This window comes from Perognathus longimembris, chromosome 9, assembly GCF_023159225.1.
Source record: "Perognathus longimembris pacificus isolate PPM17 chromosome 9, ASM2315922v1, whole genome shotgun sequence".
Taxonomy (NCBI): Eukaryota; Metazoa; Chordata; class Mammalia; order Rodentia; family Heteromyidae; genus Perognathus; species Perognathus longimembris.
Window position 1 is genome coordinate 68,461,096 of NC_063169.1, and position 19,507 is coordinate 68,480,602.

At 53.0% G+C, this 19,507-nt stretch overlaps 2 protein-coding genes across 2 annotated transcripts in view; one reads left to right on the forward strand and one right to left on the reverse strand.

Moving 5' to 3' along the window:
* Positions 1–14,349, forward strand: part of Slc22a3 (solute carrier family 22 member 3) — a 57,340-nt gene extending 42,991 nt beyond the window's left edge. Inside the window, exons 6-11 of the mRNA XM_048354401.1 lie at positions 7,837–7,934; positions 8,031–8,245; positions 10,684–10,792; positions 11,396–11,508; positions 12,955–13,054; positions 13,965–14,349. Of these exons, the coding sequence (XP_048210358.1) occupies positions 7,837–7,934; positions 8,031–8,245; positions 10,684–10,792; positions 11,396–11,508; positions 12,955–13,054; positions 13,965–14,025 (696 nt within the window). The 3' untranslated portion in view covers positions 14,026–14,349. The remainder of the gene's footprint in view (positions 1–7,836; positions 7,935–8,030; positions 8,246–10,683; positions 10,793–11,395; positions 11,509–12,954; positions 13,055–13,964) is intronic.
* A 1,607-nt stretch (positions 14,350–15,956) lies between these two features.
* The window catches only part of Plg (plasminogen), a 30,617-nt gene continuing 27,066 nt past the window's right edge, over positions 15,957–19,507 (reverse strand). The window contains exons 18-19 of the mRNA XM_048354400.1: positions 16,910–17,055; positions 15,957–16,365 (exon numbers count right to left, since the gene is read on the reverse strand). Of these exons, the coding sequence (XP_048210357.1) occupies positions 16,204–16,365; positions 16,910–17,055 (308 nt within the window). The 3' untranslated portion in view covers positions 15,957–16,203. The remainder of the gene's footprint in view (positions 16,366–16,909; positions 17,056–19,507) is intronic.

A 19,507-nucleotide genomic window follows, 5' to 3' on the forward strand; every position in this document is an offset into this window, starting at 1 on the left:
AGATGCCAATGCCCAGAAATTAAGAAGCATAATTCTTCTCAACGGTTAAATGTTTTTTTGACTTCATGCGGGAGTCTTCTTGCTCATAAAGGACTCGATCTGGACCAACGTTCAAAAGACCCCATCTCAGCCAAAAGCTGAGTGAAGTGGTGCAGGCCTGTCATCCCAGACCTGTGAAAGGCTAATACAGGGAACATTAAGGTTTCAGGGAAGCCTCGGGCAGAGAAAGTTCTTGGGGTACTACGGCAACCTAAAAAGCTGATGGTGATGGCCGACGGCGCCGTGCTCTCTTCAGGAGGGAGTAGACACAGGAGGACGGAGTTCCAGCACACCCGAGGCAAAACGTGAGACAAAAAGGACTGGCGGTGTGGTTCAAGCCGTGGGGCACACAGAGCCCCGAGTTCAGTCCCCAGTACCACCACACGAGCCAAGCTAAGAGGGCCGGCGCCGTCCACCTGAGAGCGCCCCTGGGGTTCTCCATCCGCTCAGCGTTTGCAGTGAGTGCTTCCAGCCGGCCTGGGGCCTCGTGAGGGAGAGCCGAGGGGCCGCACGCGCCAGAGACCCCGACCAGCTCCAAGAGCCCTGGACGTGTGGATTTTCATGACATAAACGCAAGCCGGGCCCTTTCCCGGCTTTAAAGACCACTGCTTCGTGTGAAGAAGGACGCGTTAAGTGCTTTGCACTCGCCTTGCCGCCCCTCGCAGACGAGCTTTGCCCCCTTCTCCCCTTCCCCTCAGCTGTTGGAGGTGGGGGGGCGGTGGGGGCGTTGCTGAAGGAGAAGCCCTGCCCAGAGCACAGTAGAGACGGACGCTTCTATCTGTTTCCACTGCTGCGTGTGATTCTCAGGCTAGCCTCGTCTCCCTGACACCTGCTGGGCAGCATTTACTCAGTTCAACTATTCCTTCTGCAGTTCGCACCCTCGGTTTATATGGGCTGCTCTGAAATGAGCAGGGAGCAGACTGTTTTATGGGAGCTGAGTGAAATACAGGGACTATTTTCTGCAGAATTGCTTATGGTCTCCTGTCTTTCCAGAGTTCTGTAAATGATGGGGTACACTTTGTTACCTAAAAATAACCAGCCTCGCAAGTTCAGCCGGCAATCGCGGCAGTGAAAATCTGGTTCACATGAACAGCTGGGACCACCGGCGATTAGTATTTTGAAAAAATGCATCCCTGGTTAAAAAAACAAAACAAAACAAAAAAAACATTGAATGTATCTGGCATGAGGATAGCTCAGAAACAAAGCACACAGAGTCACACTGGTGGTCAGAATTTACCTTCACCTGTTAATAGGCAAGTTGGTACAGTGCTACTGAGTTCCGTTATTCAATGCATCTTTCTTTTTAAAATAACCTAGGTGTGCTATTCACCTCTACAACTGTGTTCTCAGAGGGCTGGGCACGTGGCTACGCAGTAGAGTGCGTGCCTAGCATGCATGAAGCCCTGGGTTCAATTCCTCAGTACCACAGAAACAGAAAAATCCAGAAGTGGCGCTGTGGCTCAAGTATTAGAGCTCTAGTCTTGAGCACAGACAGGCTCAGGGACAGAGCCCAGGCCCTGAGTTCAAGCCCAGGACTGGCAAAAAAAAAAGTGTTCTTAGCTTATATCTATAATCCTACCTATACAAGAAGCTGAGATTTGAGGATCACAGTTGAAAGCCAGCTTGTAAAGAGATAGAGAATGGTCTGGGTATGTGTTGAGATATACTTCATGGAGCTGCAGCTTAAAGTTAAAACGATGGGTACACGTGGCCCGTAGACCAGCGACATGACAATGCCCTTGCCTCTGGACCGCACTCAGATCGGAACCCCAGGAATGACGGTGCCTCTGGCTATGGTGTGGGCACCAGGGCATTCAGCCTTAATGGCAAAGGACGCACCAGGGAAAAGTGAGTTGCCATAAGCAAAAGGCATTCTGGGAAGCCTGGTGCTGGTGGCTCGCGCTGGTAATCCTAGCTACGCGGGAGGCCGAGACCTTAGGATCTCAGTTGGAAGCCGGCAAGTCTGCGAGACTCTTTATCTCCAATAAACTACCCAAAAAAGCTGGACGTGAAGGTGTGGTAGGGCTCTACTGGGCCCCAAGTTCAAGCCTCAGGACTGGCACACACAAAGCATGCCATGAATCAAAGACAAGAAAAAGACAGCTGGCAACTCCCAGAACCCAAGAAGGACTCCCACCGGTACCACGGCGCGGGCCAAGCGGCCCTGAGCTGCCGTCCGCAGGGGTAGCAGCCCTGTCCGGGCTCCTCATACTCGTGGGACATATGTGGTCACTTACTTCTGTGAATAACTGTCTAGTGTATTTAATTGAGGATGTGGTAGAAGTACCGAAGTCCTCATTTCTCTTCAGGAATTTTAATGATGTTCTTCAACAACAAAGACACTAATTATTTTGTAATCACAGGAATTGCCGTTTTTCACATGTTTTTGACTGAACAGTCTTGGTTTATTTATTTCAAATTAGAAAGTTAGTACTCCGCATAATAAATGGCATGAAGAAGAAGATGTGGACAGTATTTAGGCCTGCCTGCCTTCCCTCCCTCCCTCCCACCCTCCCTCCCTCCTTCCTTCCCTCTCTCCTTTCCTCCCTCCCTCCTACCCTCCTACCCTCCCTCCCTCCTTCCCTCCCTCATTCCCCCTCTCCCTCCCTTCCTCCCTCCCTTCTTTCCTGCTCCATTGGTCATGAGAAGCTTTGTCTGTGAGAGACACTACAGGAAACCCATGGCTTAAACGGCGGGGGTCAATGCTTGTTCGGGCCACACCGCTCCACCTGGGCCTGGCCTCGCGCCCCGTGCAGGCTGTCCCCACAGTCCCTGCCTGGACATTGCAGGAAAGGACTGGTTTTGGAGAATCGTCCTGCAGCAAGCACATAATCACAACCATCAGCAGAGTCGGGGAGAAGGACCAAAAAGAGCAACGTTATTGTGCCATATGACAGTGTGGAGAAGGAGGAAGAGACTCCGAAATATTTGGCAAATGATGCTTAATAATGATTACCAGATCTCCTTTCAAAACTGAAAGAGAAAACCAACCTCCTGAATGCAAGAGTCAGTGTGAGAAGCAATGACTTGGACAACATGCTGCCCAGTGTGTTTTCTTACTACAAAGGAGAACTGCCTTCGGAACTGCCCAAAAAGAAAGGACGATTTGTTGAGGGTGCAAACGCAAAGACGTTTCCATGGTAACGGGTGTGGAGACGGCTTTCCCAGGCAAAGAACCCACAGTTTCCTGGCTGTACATGCAGAGCAGATGGACGTACTTTTCCCTCGCATTCGGGATTACACACGCGGGCCACCCCTGTTGGCTAATTGAGTCTTCAAAATGCCTCATGAGCTCTGAGCATCTTCAGGCTGCTGAGGAAAGGAACCAAGGCTCGTGGAGTTTTGATAACATCATGGTTAAAACGTTGGGAGTCTCATGGTGTGTGTCCTTGGCCTGCCTCTCCCTGATGGTCATTTTCATGACCTCACACCGCTCTTCCATCTGGGGGTCTCCGAACACCATCTCTGGAACAGGTGCTACTTGCCATGCCTTCCTCTTGGCAAGTGAAATTGCAGCATGTGGACTTGTAGAAATGTTCTCAGCCAGGCGCAGGGAAGAACTGAAAGAGAACTGAATGGATCCGCGCGCGTTGAATGAAACACTCCTTTTAGCGCTGAGCCCGTCATGGTTGACAGAAAACAAAGTCTTGGCAGAATTAAAAGACAATCCCCTGCAAATAGCAACTGAGCCCAGCCATACACAAGCAAAGGGGCCGAGCCGCAGCGGGGCCTCCAGCAGGACCTCGCTCCCCGAGTAGCATTTCTAGGCAACCGGCCTCCACGCAGACCAATCCTGCCCAGAGCCTCCGTCCCCTGCCGGCCGGGAGTCTGGCTGGGGCGCGGTGTGGAGGGCAGCGAGGGTCCGGCAGTGTGGACTGCCAGTGACTTCAGAAGAAAACACACTGTGTGTGTGTGTGTGTGTGCCTCTGTGTCTGTGAAAATCCACACAAAGTAAACCCTCATGACAGGAGGCGGGGTTGCTCCGAGCCCAGAGTGGGTAGAGGGGGCCAGCTACAGGGAGCTTTGAGGGGGGTCGTGAGGGATGTCTAGGGGGCCATGGATTTTGCACTCTGATGGTGATCGTGTCATACGTAACTCTATACGTTTGGCAAAACGCGCTAGGCCAGCGTTGTGGTCCTTTCCTATCTGGCTCGGGCCAGGCAAAGTCTGATAATCCTCTGTGGCTTCACAGCGAGGGACAAAGGCACAGTGGCTCGGCCGGCCATGGCTCCGGAGTTGGCGCCATTTCACGGGGTGAATTTTATCCAAGATACAGCTCGGAGTCTCCCCGGGGCTTCGGACACCCCGAAAGTGGGTCATCTTTCAGAAAGACCGTGGAGGAGATGTGAAGTCAAGCCCCCGCTGGATCTGCTCTGAATGTAACCAAGTCCTCGCTTGGCAGTGCTCCTAATCCCCCCTTGACTGGACGGGGACGGTTGGTTTTAGTCTCCGTTCCTTCATCGGCACCTAGCAGTCTTCCAGAAGAGGACTTGATATTAAGCATTAAACTGGTGCTCTGGAAAGACGGGGGTCGTGTTGCTTCTCTGGTCCAAATCTCCAAAGTTTGAAAGCAAAACCAACTTTAAGTATTTTTGCAAGCGTGCATGCGAGTATGGGAGCAATTATGTAAACAATAAAATTATCTGACTTAAAATAGTTATTAAAGCAAAAGCATTGTTCCGGGCTGGATTCTTCAGAGAATTCTGCTTTTGGCACCAGAGGAAGAGCAAAGCAACTTAAATGGCTTGGGACAATGGGGACATTCACTGGCGCCGAGTCTGCCATTCGGGGCACAGCGGGGGGCCAGGCTTGGCTGGGGAGGTCTCACCAGGCCCGGGCTTCCCCTTCTCTACTCTGAAGCAGACGGCTGCCCTCGTGGGCACAGCGTGGCTGCTGATGCCCACTTGGTACCACTTCCTCATTCGTTCCCGGGAGTGAGCCAGAGGAGATGCCTTCAGAAGCCCCTGGATTAAGAGCAGTAAGGGATTTTCCCCCGAAATCCTTTCTTCATTGGCCTGAATAGGAGCACAGCACACACACACACACACACACACACACACACACACACACACACACACACACCCCATCAGGGTTCTCTCCTGGAGGAAACCTGTCCTGAAGCTATCACATCTTTAATCCTGGAATACAAGACCCTTCAAATAAATTATTTGACGAAAGTATAATTTATCTGAGTCATTTTAGTCAAATCTAACTCTTTCGTGAAACAATATTTGAACTAAATGATTCCATTTTATCAAGTTCATAGTGTTCTTTTAAAAATGTACAGAAGTGACCATTAACTGCCAAGTTTTGTAGTCTCCATATTCTTAGTCTCCATATTCAAGATTGCTGTGTGAGAGTTAATCTAATTCCCTGGGTCCAAATCCTGGCTCAGCTACCTTTCATGATATTTAATCTTTAATATCCTAAGCCTTGGGTTTTTCTTAATTTATTAATTCAAATTAATTAAACCACTGACTTTATGGAGCCTTGGTGAGAATCAGTCTAGAATCTGACAATCATTATACCTCTCCATACATGTGAGTCATTTTAATGTGGGTAATGTAGAAGAATTCACTGTGGGAAACATTTTGGGTTTTTTTGTGTGTGTCAGTCCTGGTGCTTGAACTCAGGGCCTGGTTGCTAACCCTGGGCTTTTTTGCTCAAGGCTAGTGCTCTACCACTTGACCCACTGCTCCAATTCTGGCTTTCTACTGGTTGATTGGAGATAAGAGTCTCACAGACGTTCCTGCCCAGGATGGCTTTAAACCACAGTCCTCAGATCTCAGCCTCCTGAGTAGCAGGGATTACAGGTGTGAGCCACTAGTGCCTTGCTGTGGAAAGTATTTTCGTAATGGTGGGAATATACAAGTTCTTACCTTCCACGTTGATATTCTTGCTTTATCTGGAAACAGTGGGTGAACATAAAGTTATCCTTCATCGGTATATTATATTTTAGAGGGTTAGCTGAGAATATTGTACTCGTTAGGGTACAGTCTTCCGTGAACCGGCAGAGGAATGTGCTATTGTTCCGTTGAACCTAAGGAATTATTGATGTTAAGATACATAATCACGTTATGCCTCTCCAAGTAAGAAAAGCTATGCTATTCTGACATTTTGCTTTCTTATCAGAGAGAGAGAAAAAAAAGGAAGCTTCCAACTGTGCTAGGGGAAGGGGGCAGTGAAGGGGAACTGCGGCTGGGCAGAGACCGCGTATGCTACGGGAGGGCATTGGGAAGGAGACTGACCTGCAGACAGTACTTTCATGGCTTCTCCCCTGTGAGGGCTGTCCGCGGAGCAAACAGAAAGGTGTAGACGTCAAGCTTGGGGGACCTGTGAACTGCTGTGTGGAGTCAATGACCAGGTGACCGCGGGACGGATCTGCTCTAGGTCAGAGTCTTGCTTCTGCAGGGGAAAGAGACTCTTGTTCCGAAGGTTTGTGCAAACGTGCTTCCCTTTGCACTCCTTCTGGGCCGGACCTGCATGTGAGCAAACAGACGGGCGAGGTCCTGGGCAGAGACTGCGTTCAGCTGAAGGACGGAATCTTGACTTTTTGCTTTTAAAAATCCACCATGGAGCGGAACACCGCCGCCTTTAGTTGGTACTACAAAGCTGTCCCTGCCCATCCCAAGCTGCAGAGTGTCTGGAATTAGAGAAGGCGGGAGTAGCACAGGAGCCGGGGGGGGGGGGGGTGTCACAGATCTGGGGGGAGGGGGCAGGTGAGAGGAGGCACTCCCAGAGGAGGTTGAGTTGGGACTGAGGAGGCCGGGGGCCTCCCAGCGGAGATGCGGACTTACAGCGCGTGGAGATGACAGTGGTCTCCGGGCTGCGGGGCCTGGCTGGTGAGACCGGAAGCAGTATGGCGGCACCGAGGTTGGGCCCGGGCTTCCTTCCCTTGACAACCCCTTGCGTTGCCAAACGAGTCCCTGCTGAACTGAACGGGTGTGAAGATTAACTTCTCCCACGGCCAAACTGAGATCAGCTGAGTTTTCCTAGAGCTCGGGGAAGTCAGTTCCTGAACACCTGGGCAAGAGCCACGGGGTAGATAGCTCTGCCGCTCGCCTGTGGCTTTCCTACTTTATTGATCAAGTCAGACTTCAGCATTTGATGCGTAAATACTTGGTGGGCTCCTGCTGGTCGACCCACTTTTGCTTCCTACCCCGCTTGACTGGATTTACGCATGTCTTCCTTCAGAGCACATCCCCTTTCCCACTTTATTCAGAGAAGTTTAGCGCAAGTACTGAAAATAGTCTCCAAACAGATTCTCAGGTGAGCCATGGTATCTTTGTGCATCTGACCTGTTGGCAAGATGGCAAGCTTTTGCATCCTCAGGTATTCAGGTAGAACGATGGAAGCCCCCGCCCCAGGCACGTCACCCTTTAGTGGGTGAACAGCGTGCAGCAAGGGTGATTACTCATGGGACACCAGGTTGAAAATAAACGAGACAGCTTACAAGGGAGCAAAATGGGGAGAGACAAAGGAAGGAGTGGTGCGTCCAAAAAGAAATGTATTCACGGTCTGACACATGTAACTGCAACCCCTCTGTAAGAAATTTTTTTTTAAATAACAATTTAAATTAAAAAAGGAGAAAAAGCCAAGTGAGGGAAAAAATCATGAAAAGTCTGGATTTCACGTCAAGAGAAATCCACGCGTGTGACTCTGACCCGTGGTCATCACGAAGCTCTGATCCCGAAGCGTGGCTGTATCCTGCAGGTTCCAGCCGCGTGGCTAGCAGGCTTCTGCTTCGCGGGTGTCCCTCGCCACCGTCCGCGGCTGACCTCTACTTTCCTCGCCTAGATCACGGTGACCGAGGAGGAGATTAGTAACCCGTCCTTTCTCGATCTGGTGCGGACGCCCCAGATGAGGAAGTGCACGCTCATCCTCATGTTCGCGTGGTAAGTGTGACCCGGCGTGAACGTCGAGCCTCCTGGCCGAGTCCCCCCAGCCGTCTCTCACGTGCGCCTCTCCCGTCTCCGCCCACGGGGCTGCAGGTTCACCAGCGCCGTGGTCTACCAGGGCCTGGTCATGCGCCTGGGCATTGTGGGCGGCAACCTCTACGTGGACTTCTTCATCTCGGGGGTGGTGGAGCTGCCGGCCGCGCTCTTGATCCTGCTGACCATCGAGCACCTGGGCCGGCGCCTCCCGTTTGCGGCCAGCAACGTGGTGGCGGGCGTGGCGTGCCTGGTCACTGCGTTCCTGCCGGAAGGTAGGGCCGCCCTGGAAGACGCGGACGGAACCTCCGTCCCAGTGAGCGGGCCCGGGGCGGGGTGTCACCTGAGCCACGGGGCGGGCGGGCTGCCCTCGGGCCGCTGTTCCCGCGGGGTAGAGAGACACGAGCCTGGTGCGTAAGTTTCTCTCTCGCCTCGTTCTGTAGGCCGATGGGTGAAATGGACGCGCTGCTCACCGTAGCTCCTCACCACGAGGTGGCTACGTTTAGTGATGCGGGTGGTGGTTTCCTGGGTGCCCGCCTTATGCCTGGCACCGTGCTAGATACCAGGGTGACAGGCAGAGAAAGGTACAGCCCTTGGTTTCGTACAGCTCGGGACACATAGAGGGACGTGGACTCCCCAAAACTGGCACAGTTCATTGTGATCACTAAGCAACTGGAACCATCTATGATGTTTAGACACACAGAGAAAGAAGAAAACCAAAGAAAGAGCGAGGGAGGGAGGGAGGGAGGGAGGGAAGGAGGGAGGGAGGGAGGGAGGGAGGGAGGGAGGGAGGGAGAGAGGGAAGCCTGAGTCATTCACAGGAGGGGAGAGTCCCAAAGAGCCTGACTGGGAGAGAGAAGCAGGCAGGTGGCAAACCAAGTGGATCAGGTAGAACCCAGAGGAGCAAGTCTTCCGAAGCTCCCGCCACTTTGGGGACCCCAGCACGTCCGCATTTTCCTCAAAGAAAGCAAATGGAAGTCTTGATGAAAAGGAAGGGATGGATTTGAGTGACGCTGGCCACTTGAGGAAGCTAGAAATGCATCCGAACCAGTGTTCAAGTCCCCCCCTGATGTGAGCTTTAGCGTTACAGGCAAGGATGGGGGCAGGGGTAAGGGAGGTGTGGCATAGGCGGTCTTGGTCAAAGTGTGGTCTCAGCAAACATTACTTCAGTCCTGGTCCTGCGAGGAGGCTCCGGAGAAGGCCCTCTGCTCCAGGGACCCGGGGGCCTGTGTGGTTCTCATGAGTTGCCTGCCCCAGGGGCCTGCTCCCGAGTCCTGCCTGAAGCTGACCTTCCGGGAATCAAAGCTGACCGCAGGCTTAGGACGGGGATGGAGAAGCTCAGCTTTCTCGGGAGGCTGGAGTGGGACCTTGTCCCAGCTGACCGCTGCCGGGTTAGAGTCACCTCCCCTGGTGTGGAGATGCTAAGCTTACACCCTTATCAGTGCTCCCCTTTTCACCCTCTCCCCTGGGCGCCCGACCCGCGGGCAGCCAAGGTGGAGCGAGGGACACGGGCAAGCCTAAGGTGCACATGGCCGAACGAGATCCCCTTTTCCTCCCTCCTTGCCCACCAAGGAAGCCAGGCGCACACGGATCTCGGAGACGCTTCGGAGAGCAATCCGGTTTAATCGGGAGGGCATCACAGTAATATAGTGATGATGACGAGGATTGAGCATGAGCTGCAATAGGCTGGCGAGCTTGTCCGTCCAAGAGCAGCTCCCAAGGACCTCCCTCATGGCTAACGTCACTTCCCATAGTACCGCCCTGTGTGCTCCCTGGCGCAAGGTGGGGGATGGTCTCAAAGCTACCCCTTCTGGTTCCAGACCCAGAAGGAGATCGGTGTGGCTCACTTCCACACTGCCCCGGGGCTGGGGGAAGGGTGGCGTCTCGGGAGCGCTCTCCTCGCCCTTCCCCCCTCAAGGCCAAGCTGAATCCCCGACAGACCGCGAGGCCCTTCCATTCTGTGCCGTGGGGTTGGAGGTGGGGGGACAGGTCCGGCCGCACCAGTCCGTAGGCAGACATTCCTTCAAGACAAAGGAGACACAGCAGAGTGGAGGCAGGCTGCCGGATTCCACGCTGTTCGCTGCTGCTGGAGTCTAGGCAGAGGTCTGGGGATGTCGGGCCCCAGCAGCCTGGTGCTGCGGGGTAGGAGGAGGATAGGATCAAGTTTCCTGAAACTTCTGCTAGCTCCAGCCACATGGCCTTGTGGCTCTCACTGAGAGAGGGGGAAAGGAGAGAGAGTGGGAAGAAGGGAAGGAGGGAAGGAGGACGAAAAGGGAGGGAGGGAGGAAGGAAGGGGGAAGGAGGGAGGGAAGGGTGATGATGATAAAGACATCTCCTTGCAAATGTTTGACACTTTTCTTAGTTACCCCTTTAAGAGAAATGAATCTACTACCGTCTAGGAACCTGGCTCTTCCCAGATGATTTCCTGGGGGAGCAGCAGGATTAGGGATGAGCAATGACTGAAACGTGCACTCGGGAGGGCACATGGAATCGATCTCCCATTCCAGAGATCCCAGGGCTCAGAGCCTAGCTGCTCTGTGCAAGCCAACGTCTTCCGGTCATTGCTAAAATAGGTCTAACACATTGGAAGGCCCCATTGTGTGTGTCTAAAGCTCGCCACGCCTTGGTGCAGGGGACACTCGTGAAGCCTCGGGTTCTCTCGCGCAGTGCTGTTGACATTGGCCTCTCCCCCGCCACCATCTTGTCTTTGCAGGGCTGCCGTGGTTACGGACCACAGTTGCCACCCTGGGACGGCTAGGGATAACCATGGCCTTTGAAATTGTGTATCTGGTCAACTCGGAATTGTACCCAACAACGTTACGGTAATTCCAACTCACCCCTTACCGTTACTGTCTTCCCCGAGTAACCGGCGCTGATCGCTTCCGAGCTGGGTGCTCCATTGGCCTGGGCTGACTTGGGCCGGGGTAGGAGCCACTGCCTTCCGCATCGCCGTCTGTCTGCCGCCTTGCGCGGCATCCGTGTCTTCTGAGAGAGCTAGAGTTTTCTACAAAGCCACTAAACCCGTTAGACTGCTGTTGGCTGAGTCTGCCTGTGTCCACGCTGCCCCGTCTCGGGGCTCCGGTGTGGCCTTGACGACACGGTGCGCCCGGCTTGTCCCGCGAGTGTGGGAGGATCCCGTGAGGCCCGGGTGGCTGGGGAGAATCGCACCGCGCACACCTTGCTGGGCACCAGCATAGCGCGTGCGTGTCCCCGCACGGCTGGCGGAGGGGCGGCGGCGTGGGGGGCTTCCCACCCGGTACGGAGCGGGAAGGGCTTGCTCGGAGCTCCAGGTGGCAGTTTTTCAAAATGAGAAACGATAGCAAGCACCGTCGCTGTTTCCAAAGCCGAGCGCATCCGGGTCCTTTCAGGACGCTGATTTGGTTGATTGAAGGAACTTTGGTGGAAACCCGTGCTTTGCTCCGCAGGAACTTCGGCGTTTCCCTGTGCTCGGGTTTGTGTGACTTGGGGGGCATCATCGCGCCCTTCCTCCTCTTCCGCCTGGCAGCCGTGTGGCTGGAGCTGCCTCTCATCATCTTCGGTAAGGGCCCCTCTCCTGTCCTCCTCGGTGCTTTCCCTTGAACGTTTGCCCCCCTCTGTCTGGGACAGCCGTGTCTGCCTCGAGGAGCCCATCTCCCAGCAATAAAATCAGAAATGCCCACCAGTGATGCCGAGGGGTGTTCCGGTTAGTCTTCTTGGCATCAGCCCTGAGTGAAACACGAAACATGAGAGAGCTCTTTAATGATCTTAGAGAACCGGAGTGAAACGTCTCAGAATGAGCCGGCCCCCAGTGGCTCACACCTACGAGCTGAGCTCCCGGGAGGCCGAGATCCTAGATCACGGTTCGAAGCCCACCCCGCCACGGAAGCCCAAGAGACGCCGGTCTCCCATTAAGCACTAGAAAGCCAGAGGTGGGGCTGCGGTCGAACTGGCAGAGTGTCAGCCTTGAGAGAAGAAGAGAGGGAACAGTGCCCAGGCCCTGAGTTTAAGCCCCGGTACAACCATCCACATAAAAAAGATTCAGAGCAGATGGGAGCTCCACGTCGTTATGTTTAAAAGCCGGCCTAAAAAAGTGATAAAATAATAAAAATCGGCCTAAAGACCAACTTTATTTCTAAATGTTCGATATCAACACCAAACCTTAATTTGCTTAGATGCTGCTTTGCTGAAAGAACAGGGGACAAGAAGCCACTTCCACATTGTCCCTCAAGCTCTAACCCCCCCCACACACACTCGCACACACACACACTCACACACACACACACACTCCTTGTAGAACTCAGGAAGCAATGAATTCTGATCTGGGCAGAACGTTAAGCACACACACGCAGGGCACACTTCCCTCCCGTGCCTGTCCATCGTCCCACCTGACTCCCCCCACCCCCACCCTCCTCTGGAGCCAAGGATACGGGTGTGGACGAAGCCTCCCCCGTGCACAGAAGCAGAGACCTACGGTGTGAGTGACAGGATGGGAGGAACAGGAGGAAAGAGCGCAATGAAGCGCTAAACAGCAGGAAACAGAAAGTGAAGGATTCCTCTCTGCTGGCTCCTGTTTCCCTTGGGAAGCAAGGCTCTCAGGAAACAGGGTGGTACCCCCCCTGCCCCCCCGCCCCCCCGCAATGGCCCTGAGTGTTCACAGTGATGGCCACACACGATCGCACTGCCTAGAGATGTCCTGGCCATCTTCAGGCGCGTAGGTTTGCTCTCTGAGGTTCCTGCAACGATGAAATCACTGTAAGACACGGTTCTCGAGTCTGTCCCCATCACTGAGGTCACAGGACTCATTGCTAAACGAGCAAGTATATACCAAGAGCACAGGGACCGCGGCCGGAGAAGGTGGAAGACTTGAAGCCGTGCGAGAGCCGGCACTGGTTAGCAAAGGGTGGAGGCTGCCGTCGCCGAAGGTGACCGAGGTCAGCGCGCGGTGCAGCTCGCGAGGGGGCAGGGGTCGGGAGGATGGCCGGGTGATGCCTTCTTCTTCCGGTAGGTGTGCTGGCGTCCGTCTGTGGTGGCCTTGTGATGCTTTTACCTGAAACCAAAGGTATTGCCTTGCCAGAAACCGTGGACGACGTTGAAAGACTCGGCAGGTACCGTACGTGACCCATGCCCCTCAAACAAGAGCAGCAACGTGAGCCCCGAGGGGGAAAAAAATAACATCAAATCTTCATTGCATGTCCTAAGCAACAAGTTCAAGGTAGATTTAAGAGGTTACCTAAAAAAAAAAAGTTTAAAAAGAATAGGTGCTATTTTTAAGACGTGGTTGAGAGCATCTCCAATTAAGGTGTTAAAACTCAGATGTGATCTAAAGAAAGGGACTAATGAGGTGTCAGCGAAATAATTCAAATGTGTGCTATTAGAGAACCGGTGGAAGCTGATAATGTATTCAGAATAGGCATTACTCCACGGAGATGAAAAGAAATGGTGTCTCTCTGTATGGAATGAAATAGGGAGCCAGCGAAGATGGCACGCTCATAAGGTGGAATGCAAAAATGCTGGTAGACAGGCAGATATAGAAGGCAGATGATATAGAGAGAGAGATAGAGAAAACACAGACACTTAGAAGATAGATACAAACATGCATAGATAAATAGAAGACAGATGATAAGATACGTAGGAGATAGAAGGCTTGATGGACGTTAGATGCATAGGTAAATATGTAGGCAGAAGTGGAAGATAGATACATAGATGGATGATAGGTAGACAGACAGATAGGTAGGCAGATAGGTGATAGGCCGACCAGGAAGGTGATGGTGACATCCAGCTGTTCTCTGATTGGTCCGATCCATTGGTAGCCAATCGCTAGGTCGTGGCTGGAGATTTTGTTTCGAGAGCACTGTAAGTCTTTCTTAGGAAAGTTCTAGGGATGATTAATCAGTCTGATTTTTCAAAGTAGTGTCAGACATTGGAACAATGCGATCTCTGTGTAACTTAGCTGTTTCCTCTAAGGGGTTGCATAATCTTTCACAGGACTTTTTCTGTTCTCTCTTGTTTTGTCAGTTCACATTCTCATCAGTGTGGCAGGAAGAAGAATATTCAAGTTTCCAGCTCTCACGTCTGAAGCCCCTGCGGAGCTGGAAGGACGGGGCTGTGTGGCTGTCTCCCTCCCTCCCTCCTTCCCCCTCCCCGGGAAGCTGAGCTGAAGGGCTGGGCGCTGCCGCGCTGCCCCGTGGCGCCCTTCTACGCGTCTTTTGTACCCTAGAGAGATGCCGTCTGGAGTATCTGTATGTGACATTGGATGAGTGAGTCCTTCCACGCCGTCATGAGGAGCGTGCGCACTGCCTTAGCGAAGCTCCTCTAGGTGCACACACACAGTCCTGCCTGGCTTTCCTCTTGTGTCGAAGCGATGCCTTTGACCCCCTGGGTTAGAGGGATAAGAAAGGCTGAGCCCATCTCGGGAAAGCTCCATCCCGCATGGAGACGGGTGACCTTCAACCAAGGAGCCGGGACAGGCGTGGAAATCCTCCAGCCAGCCTGATCAAGGGACGGAGCACCAAGCCCAGAACTCGGAGGAGCCGTGGTGAATAAAGGGGTGAGGTGGCACCTGCTCCCTGGTGCGCCTTGGCTGGCACAGCCCTTGCAGGGTGGGCAAGTCAGGGGTTCTCCTCACCCACCTCTCCGGAAGCAGCGGGGGTTCAAAGCCACGTTCCCTAAATCGCATCAGGCCGCTGTACCATTTGAGGATTTGTCTCCATTATTGACAAAACACGTTTGGGCCTTCAGATTGGGGTATTTTGGGTCCTCTTTTAGTGGACACCAACAGCCCCAAATTCCATTCTTTACCAACCCTCCACCCCCCAAAAAAACATGGATTATGATTTCCTGGGTTTGATGATTTTTAAAAATAAAGGGATAGTGATGTTGCATTTGTTCCAGCGATGCCCATGATCGAGAGTGGAGACAAGAACGTGGCCAAAAAGCACGGACAGTTCTCATTCAAGAAACGTGGGACTTAAACACAATGCAGTATTCTACCGTACATATATTCTATTTTTTCTATTGTCACTCTCAGTACGTACACTATGCTGGGTTTTTTTTAATGACAGACTTTGTGTGGACACATGAAATGGGTACCAAAGGCCAACCTTACCACTGAGGAAGAAACCTCTACACGGCGAGCGTATATGTACGTGTGTGTGATCCTCGGTAAAATGTGCTGATTGTAAAGTAATCTGTTTAACCCGCCAGGCACAGCAGCATTGAGTGTGATGTTTCTTCTCGTCAGTGGGTGCTCACAGCCTTCCGAGGGTATAATACCGCATTCACATCGCACACACACACACACACACACACACACACACACACGCACGCACACACACACTTGCATTTTCCGCTTCTCCTTGCCACAAAATGGCTGCGGTCCTTTGGTATCCGTCACCCTTGGATTGTATCTTGACTTGCTATTTTTGTTTGGTAACAATAAAAAAAATTTTAAATTGTTAAGAAAAAAAGCACCAGTCCCTCCTTTCTCTTTCTTTTGCCCTGACACTCCTCTGCACGCTCTCCGCCCCTTCCACACGCGTTGCGATGGGAGAGGAGCCGTGCGTGCGAAGCCAGGCCCCCTGGCCCGGGTGGGAGCCGCCAGGAGGCGCGGCTGGGGAGATCCCAGCTGGTTCTCTAGCACACGGCCGTTGCCCGGCTCGCTTGCCGTAAGCCCTGCCGGGTGTCCCCTGAGCCGGGCGAAGCGGAGTTGTCACTACTGTTCCCAAGAAGAGACCTCGTTGCCGGGGCGACCTGTGCACGTGGTGGTATTGAACGCATTCCTCACAGGCCCAGAAAGACCCCGAAGATGTGTGTCGGGCTGTTTTCAGCAGCGAGGTCAGAGTACACACGACTTACTAGATCCTTCTCTGCGATTGTGCGGGCTGCTCTGTCCTGCATCCCTTTGGGAAACAAGCTGACTCCAGTGTGTCCACTCAAAAATTCGCAAGGTGGAGGAAGAGCATGAAAATACTGAAGTTCCCCCCCAAAAAAAATAACTGAAATGAAATGAATGTAAGAACACAGTTTATTTTCAACAAGCATCCTGGTTATTTTGCGTTGCTATTCCAGAATCCAGCAGTTTATGGACAGGAAAAAAAATTTATTCACAATAATACAAAAAATAAAAATGTTGGGGGCTTGCAGCACGTGGTGGCTAAGTACAGGGTCTTCGTTTGATTACTGTCGATTATCTGTGACCATTCTGAACTCCCTACCCAAGTTCCAGCACGTGAGGTAAGTTTATGCTTCCCTCCGGCTAGTTATTCTTCATGATTTCCTCAATCCAAGTAACAAACCTTGAAACACGAACGTAGACCCCAGGCTTATTGGGGCGCGCACAGCCAAGACCCCAGGAAGTGACTCCTTGTAAAACGTATTTGTCCTTCTCAAAGCAAACCAGTGGCCCTCCGCTGTCACCCTGGAAAAGGAAGGAGAAGGGTCTTTATGAGAATTGGGGGAACCCCCTTTGATTATGGAATTCCAGATTCTCTGTGAACCATGTGTAAGTTTTCCCAGTCCTTGAAACTGGAAAGGATCTTACACACATATCGCTTGAACATTAACGGTTCAAGTTCTTAGCAGAATAGATGCCGAGAAACCACAAATTTCCTTTTCTCTGGGAAACAATCCCTTGTAAATACTGTCCTCGTCTGTTCCTGCTGGGGTTCCTTTCAGGCCCGAGAATAGTTGTAGAGAAGTACAGCTGTTTTCCACCCTGAATTCTCCATCCTGGATTCTCCATCCCTTTCCTAGCTGGTACGCCCACCCCTTCCGGACTGCCTGACTGGAAAGGAAGGCCTGGAGATTCACCTTTGATCGTCTCCTTAGGCATTCAGGGCAGATCACTGAGTTTCCCAACAGTGATGTGGGGCCTTAGGTTGGCAAAGCCTCCTGATTTCCCCACTTGGGGCCGAGACAGGCCAACCTCAAACCACTGTGGGTCTTCCTTAGTCTTTCCTTACCTGACAGCTGTCAGCGCCACCAGTCAAAAGTCCAGCACAGAGTTCCGTGGACTTGACTCTCCCATTCAGGTATTCGTAGCGGTTGCACACCTTGTTCTCAATCACAGGGAGCTGGGCCTCCTTCAGAAGGCCGGCGCCAAACGTCCCTATGTTGAAAGAGTAAAGAAATGGTCACTGAAGCCAACAGAGGGTCCTGAGGAAACTTCCAGAACAAGAGAACAGAGTGGAAGGTCTTCTTTGTGCCTGTGGTTGGATAACACAAGGAGCTGCTGGCACTTTTTCATTTTACAGAAGACATTAGGAGACTACTGGATAGTTTGAGGAATTGTTGTTTGCTTACTTTAACTTTTCTTTCAAGGTCTATTAAAAAAAAAATCAATTCAGTATGTGAAGAGAGTTTGAGAAATCCCCTTGCTACTATTTGTGCATATCCCTTTTCCGGCTATAGAAAAGCCCATGATTCGACATCTTGCCTTCCCCTTCACTATTAAGCATAAGGACTTTTAAATTTAATACTGCAATTTTCATAATATTTTGATGGTGCATAGCTATATAATGGTTCTGATGTTTCCTCTAAGAGTGAAAAAATGTCCTGGAAGCTTGGTGGTCAGGTGCCTGGCATTGTGGCTGTAATAAGTTCCTCTCTAATGTACCCTTCAAAATTGGTTAAGAGAGTGAATTTTGTGTTCTGTGTATATTAGTGCAATAAAAAGTGAAGATAGCTATCATTCACTGAGCGTTAACCTTTTCAGGCCTAAGTTCATAATGTGGCACATCTCCTTCAATCCTCACCCCAGTCCTGTGAAGCAGACCCTTAATTAAGAAAACCGAGGCTGCTTCTCACATCTTCATGTTCTGCCGTGCAGATTATCCTCACTCTGTAGAGTTCCCAGGAATCATCTAGATGTATTCATGGCTCCTCAAAAGCCATTGCCAAATTATTGCCTAAAAGGCTATGGTGGTATAAAATGCTCTAGAAAATTATCACCATACCATGGTGACCATCCATAACATACAGTTGTTAAAATAACTTTTAAACTATTAGCGAGTGTCACAGGTGGATAGTATCCAGATCCATCCCCTAATCAACATTGCGTTGACCTTTGCAGAATTGTGTTCTGCTGGTTGTGAATCTTCACACGGGGGAGGGGGTCTCTGCGCTGCAGGATTGAAATGGGGCCTCTGTAGAATGGCTGGGGTAAATGCTGGTTTTCCTGATGGACACCCAGGCCAAGACAGCCCAGGGGTTCTGCAGATCATCCGCGTTTCCTCCACTTTTGTAAGACGTGGAGTTTTTTTTCTACGTCGCATAGGACAGCCGAGGCAAAGCCCAGTAACCCCTCCCGGGGCTAGGGGTAGACGCGGGTGATCGTCTGGGGTCTCCTTCCCGGGGCTTGGGCTGGACGTGGGTGATCGTCTAGAAAACCTGCGCTCCGTCTGGCGCTCACAGGGGTCCGCGCGAGGCTTGTGTGAACGCTCTGTCCAAAGCCGGGCTTCGTCCTGTCCTGTCCTGTCCTGTCTGTCCTGCGGGGCAGAGCCGGGAGGAGGCGGGGCCTGGCTGCCGGCGCTGGGCCAGCGGGGAGCCCCCTGCGGGGGGCGGCGGGAGACAGTGGGGAGGGGAGTGAGGTGCCCCTGCGTGTGCCCGCTGAGCACGCTGGTGAGAACTCCACAGCTGGGGGGGCGGGACGCGGACGTGGTGTGTGTGCGGGTGCTGCCCCCTTGTGACCAGCACAGAGAAACAAGCGCTTCTGGAGGCCAGGGGGTGGAGCTGCGCCGGAGGGGGGGGCGGCTCGGAGCGCCCAGCTGCAGCCAGAGCCCTGGAAGCACCGCCCCCCCGCCAGCTGCATGGAGGATCTCCCTCCCCCCCCCCCCCCGTTCACATTTGAACATGACAGTCAGGGGAAATCTGAAGCCACCAAGGCGAGAGGGGGGACAAGCTGGAGGTGCTCGAGCGGCTGAGCGCCTTGCCTGACTGGACCGCGGGTGGCGAACGACACGGGACACGCGGATAGGACAGGCGGGAGGACACGCGAGCGGCCGGGCTCGTGAAGTCGCGGAGGGGATTCCCCTAAGCCCAGGCGGCGATCGCGGTGGGGGTGGGGCAGGTCTGGGAGTGACAGGTGGTGGAGTGCAGGCCAGTGGTCAGAAGTGCAAGGGGGTGGACCTTGGGGTCCCCCGGGGGGTTCCGTCAGACCCAGGCGCACACCGGCTGCGCGGCAGGCGGTGGTGTGGGCAGGTGCTGCAGATGCTGATCGTGGGGGTGGTGGTAACGGGGGTGGCGGTGACCATCGTGACGGTGAGGGTGGCGGTGGCGGTGGCGGTGACAGCGTCAGTGGCGGTGTTGACGTGGATGATGGCGGTGGTGATGGTGGTAATTAACAGTGACGGCGCGACGGTCCGTGTTAGTTCTTACAATGGCCGTATGAGGAGGCGGAGGGAGGAACCCTCGAAGAGGCCAAGTGACGGCCTCGTTTCACACGGAAGGTGGGAGAAGTAGAACTCAGTCCATCCCCAGACCCCACTGGACGGCGCCCAGGCCCGGGCCCGCCGGAGGCCGAGCGGACGCCTCCGTTCACTGTGAATTCCACCCGTCCTCTT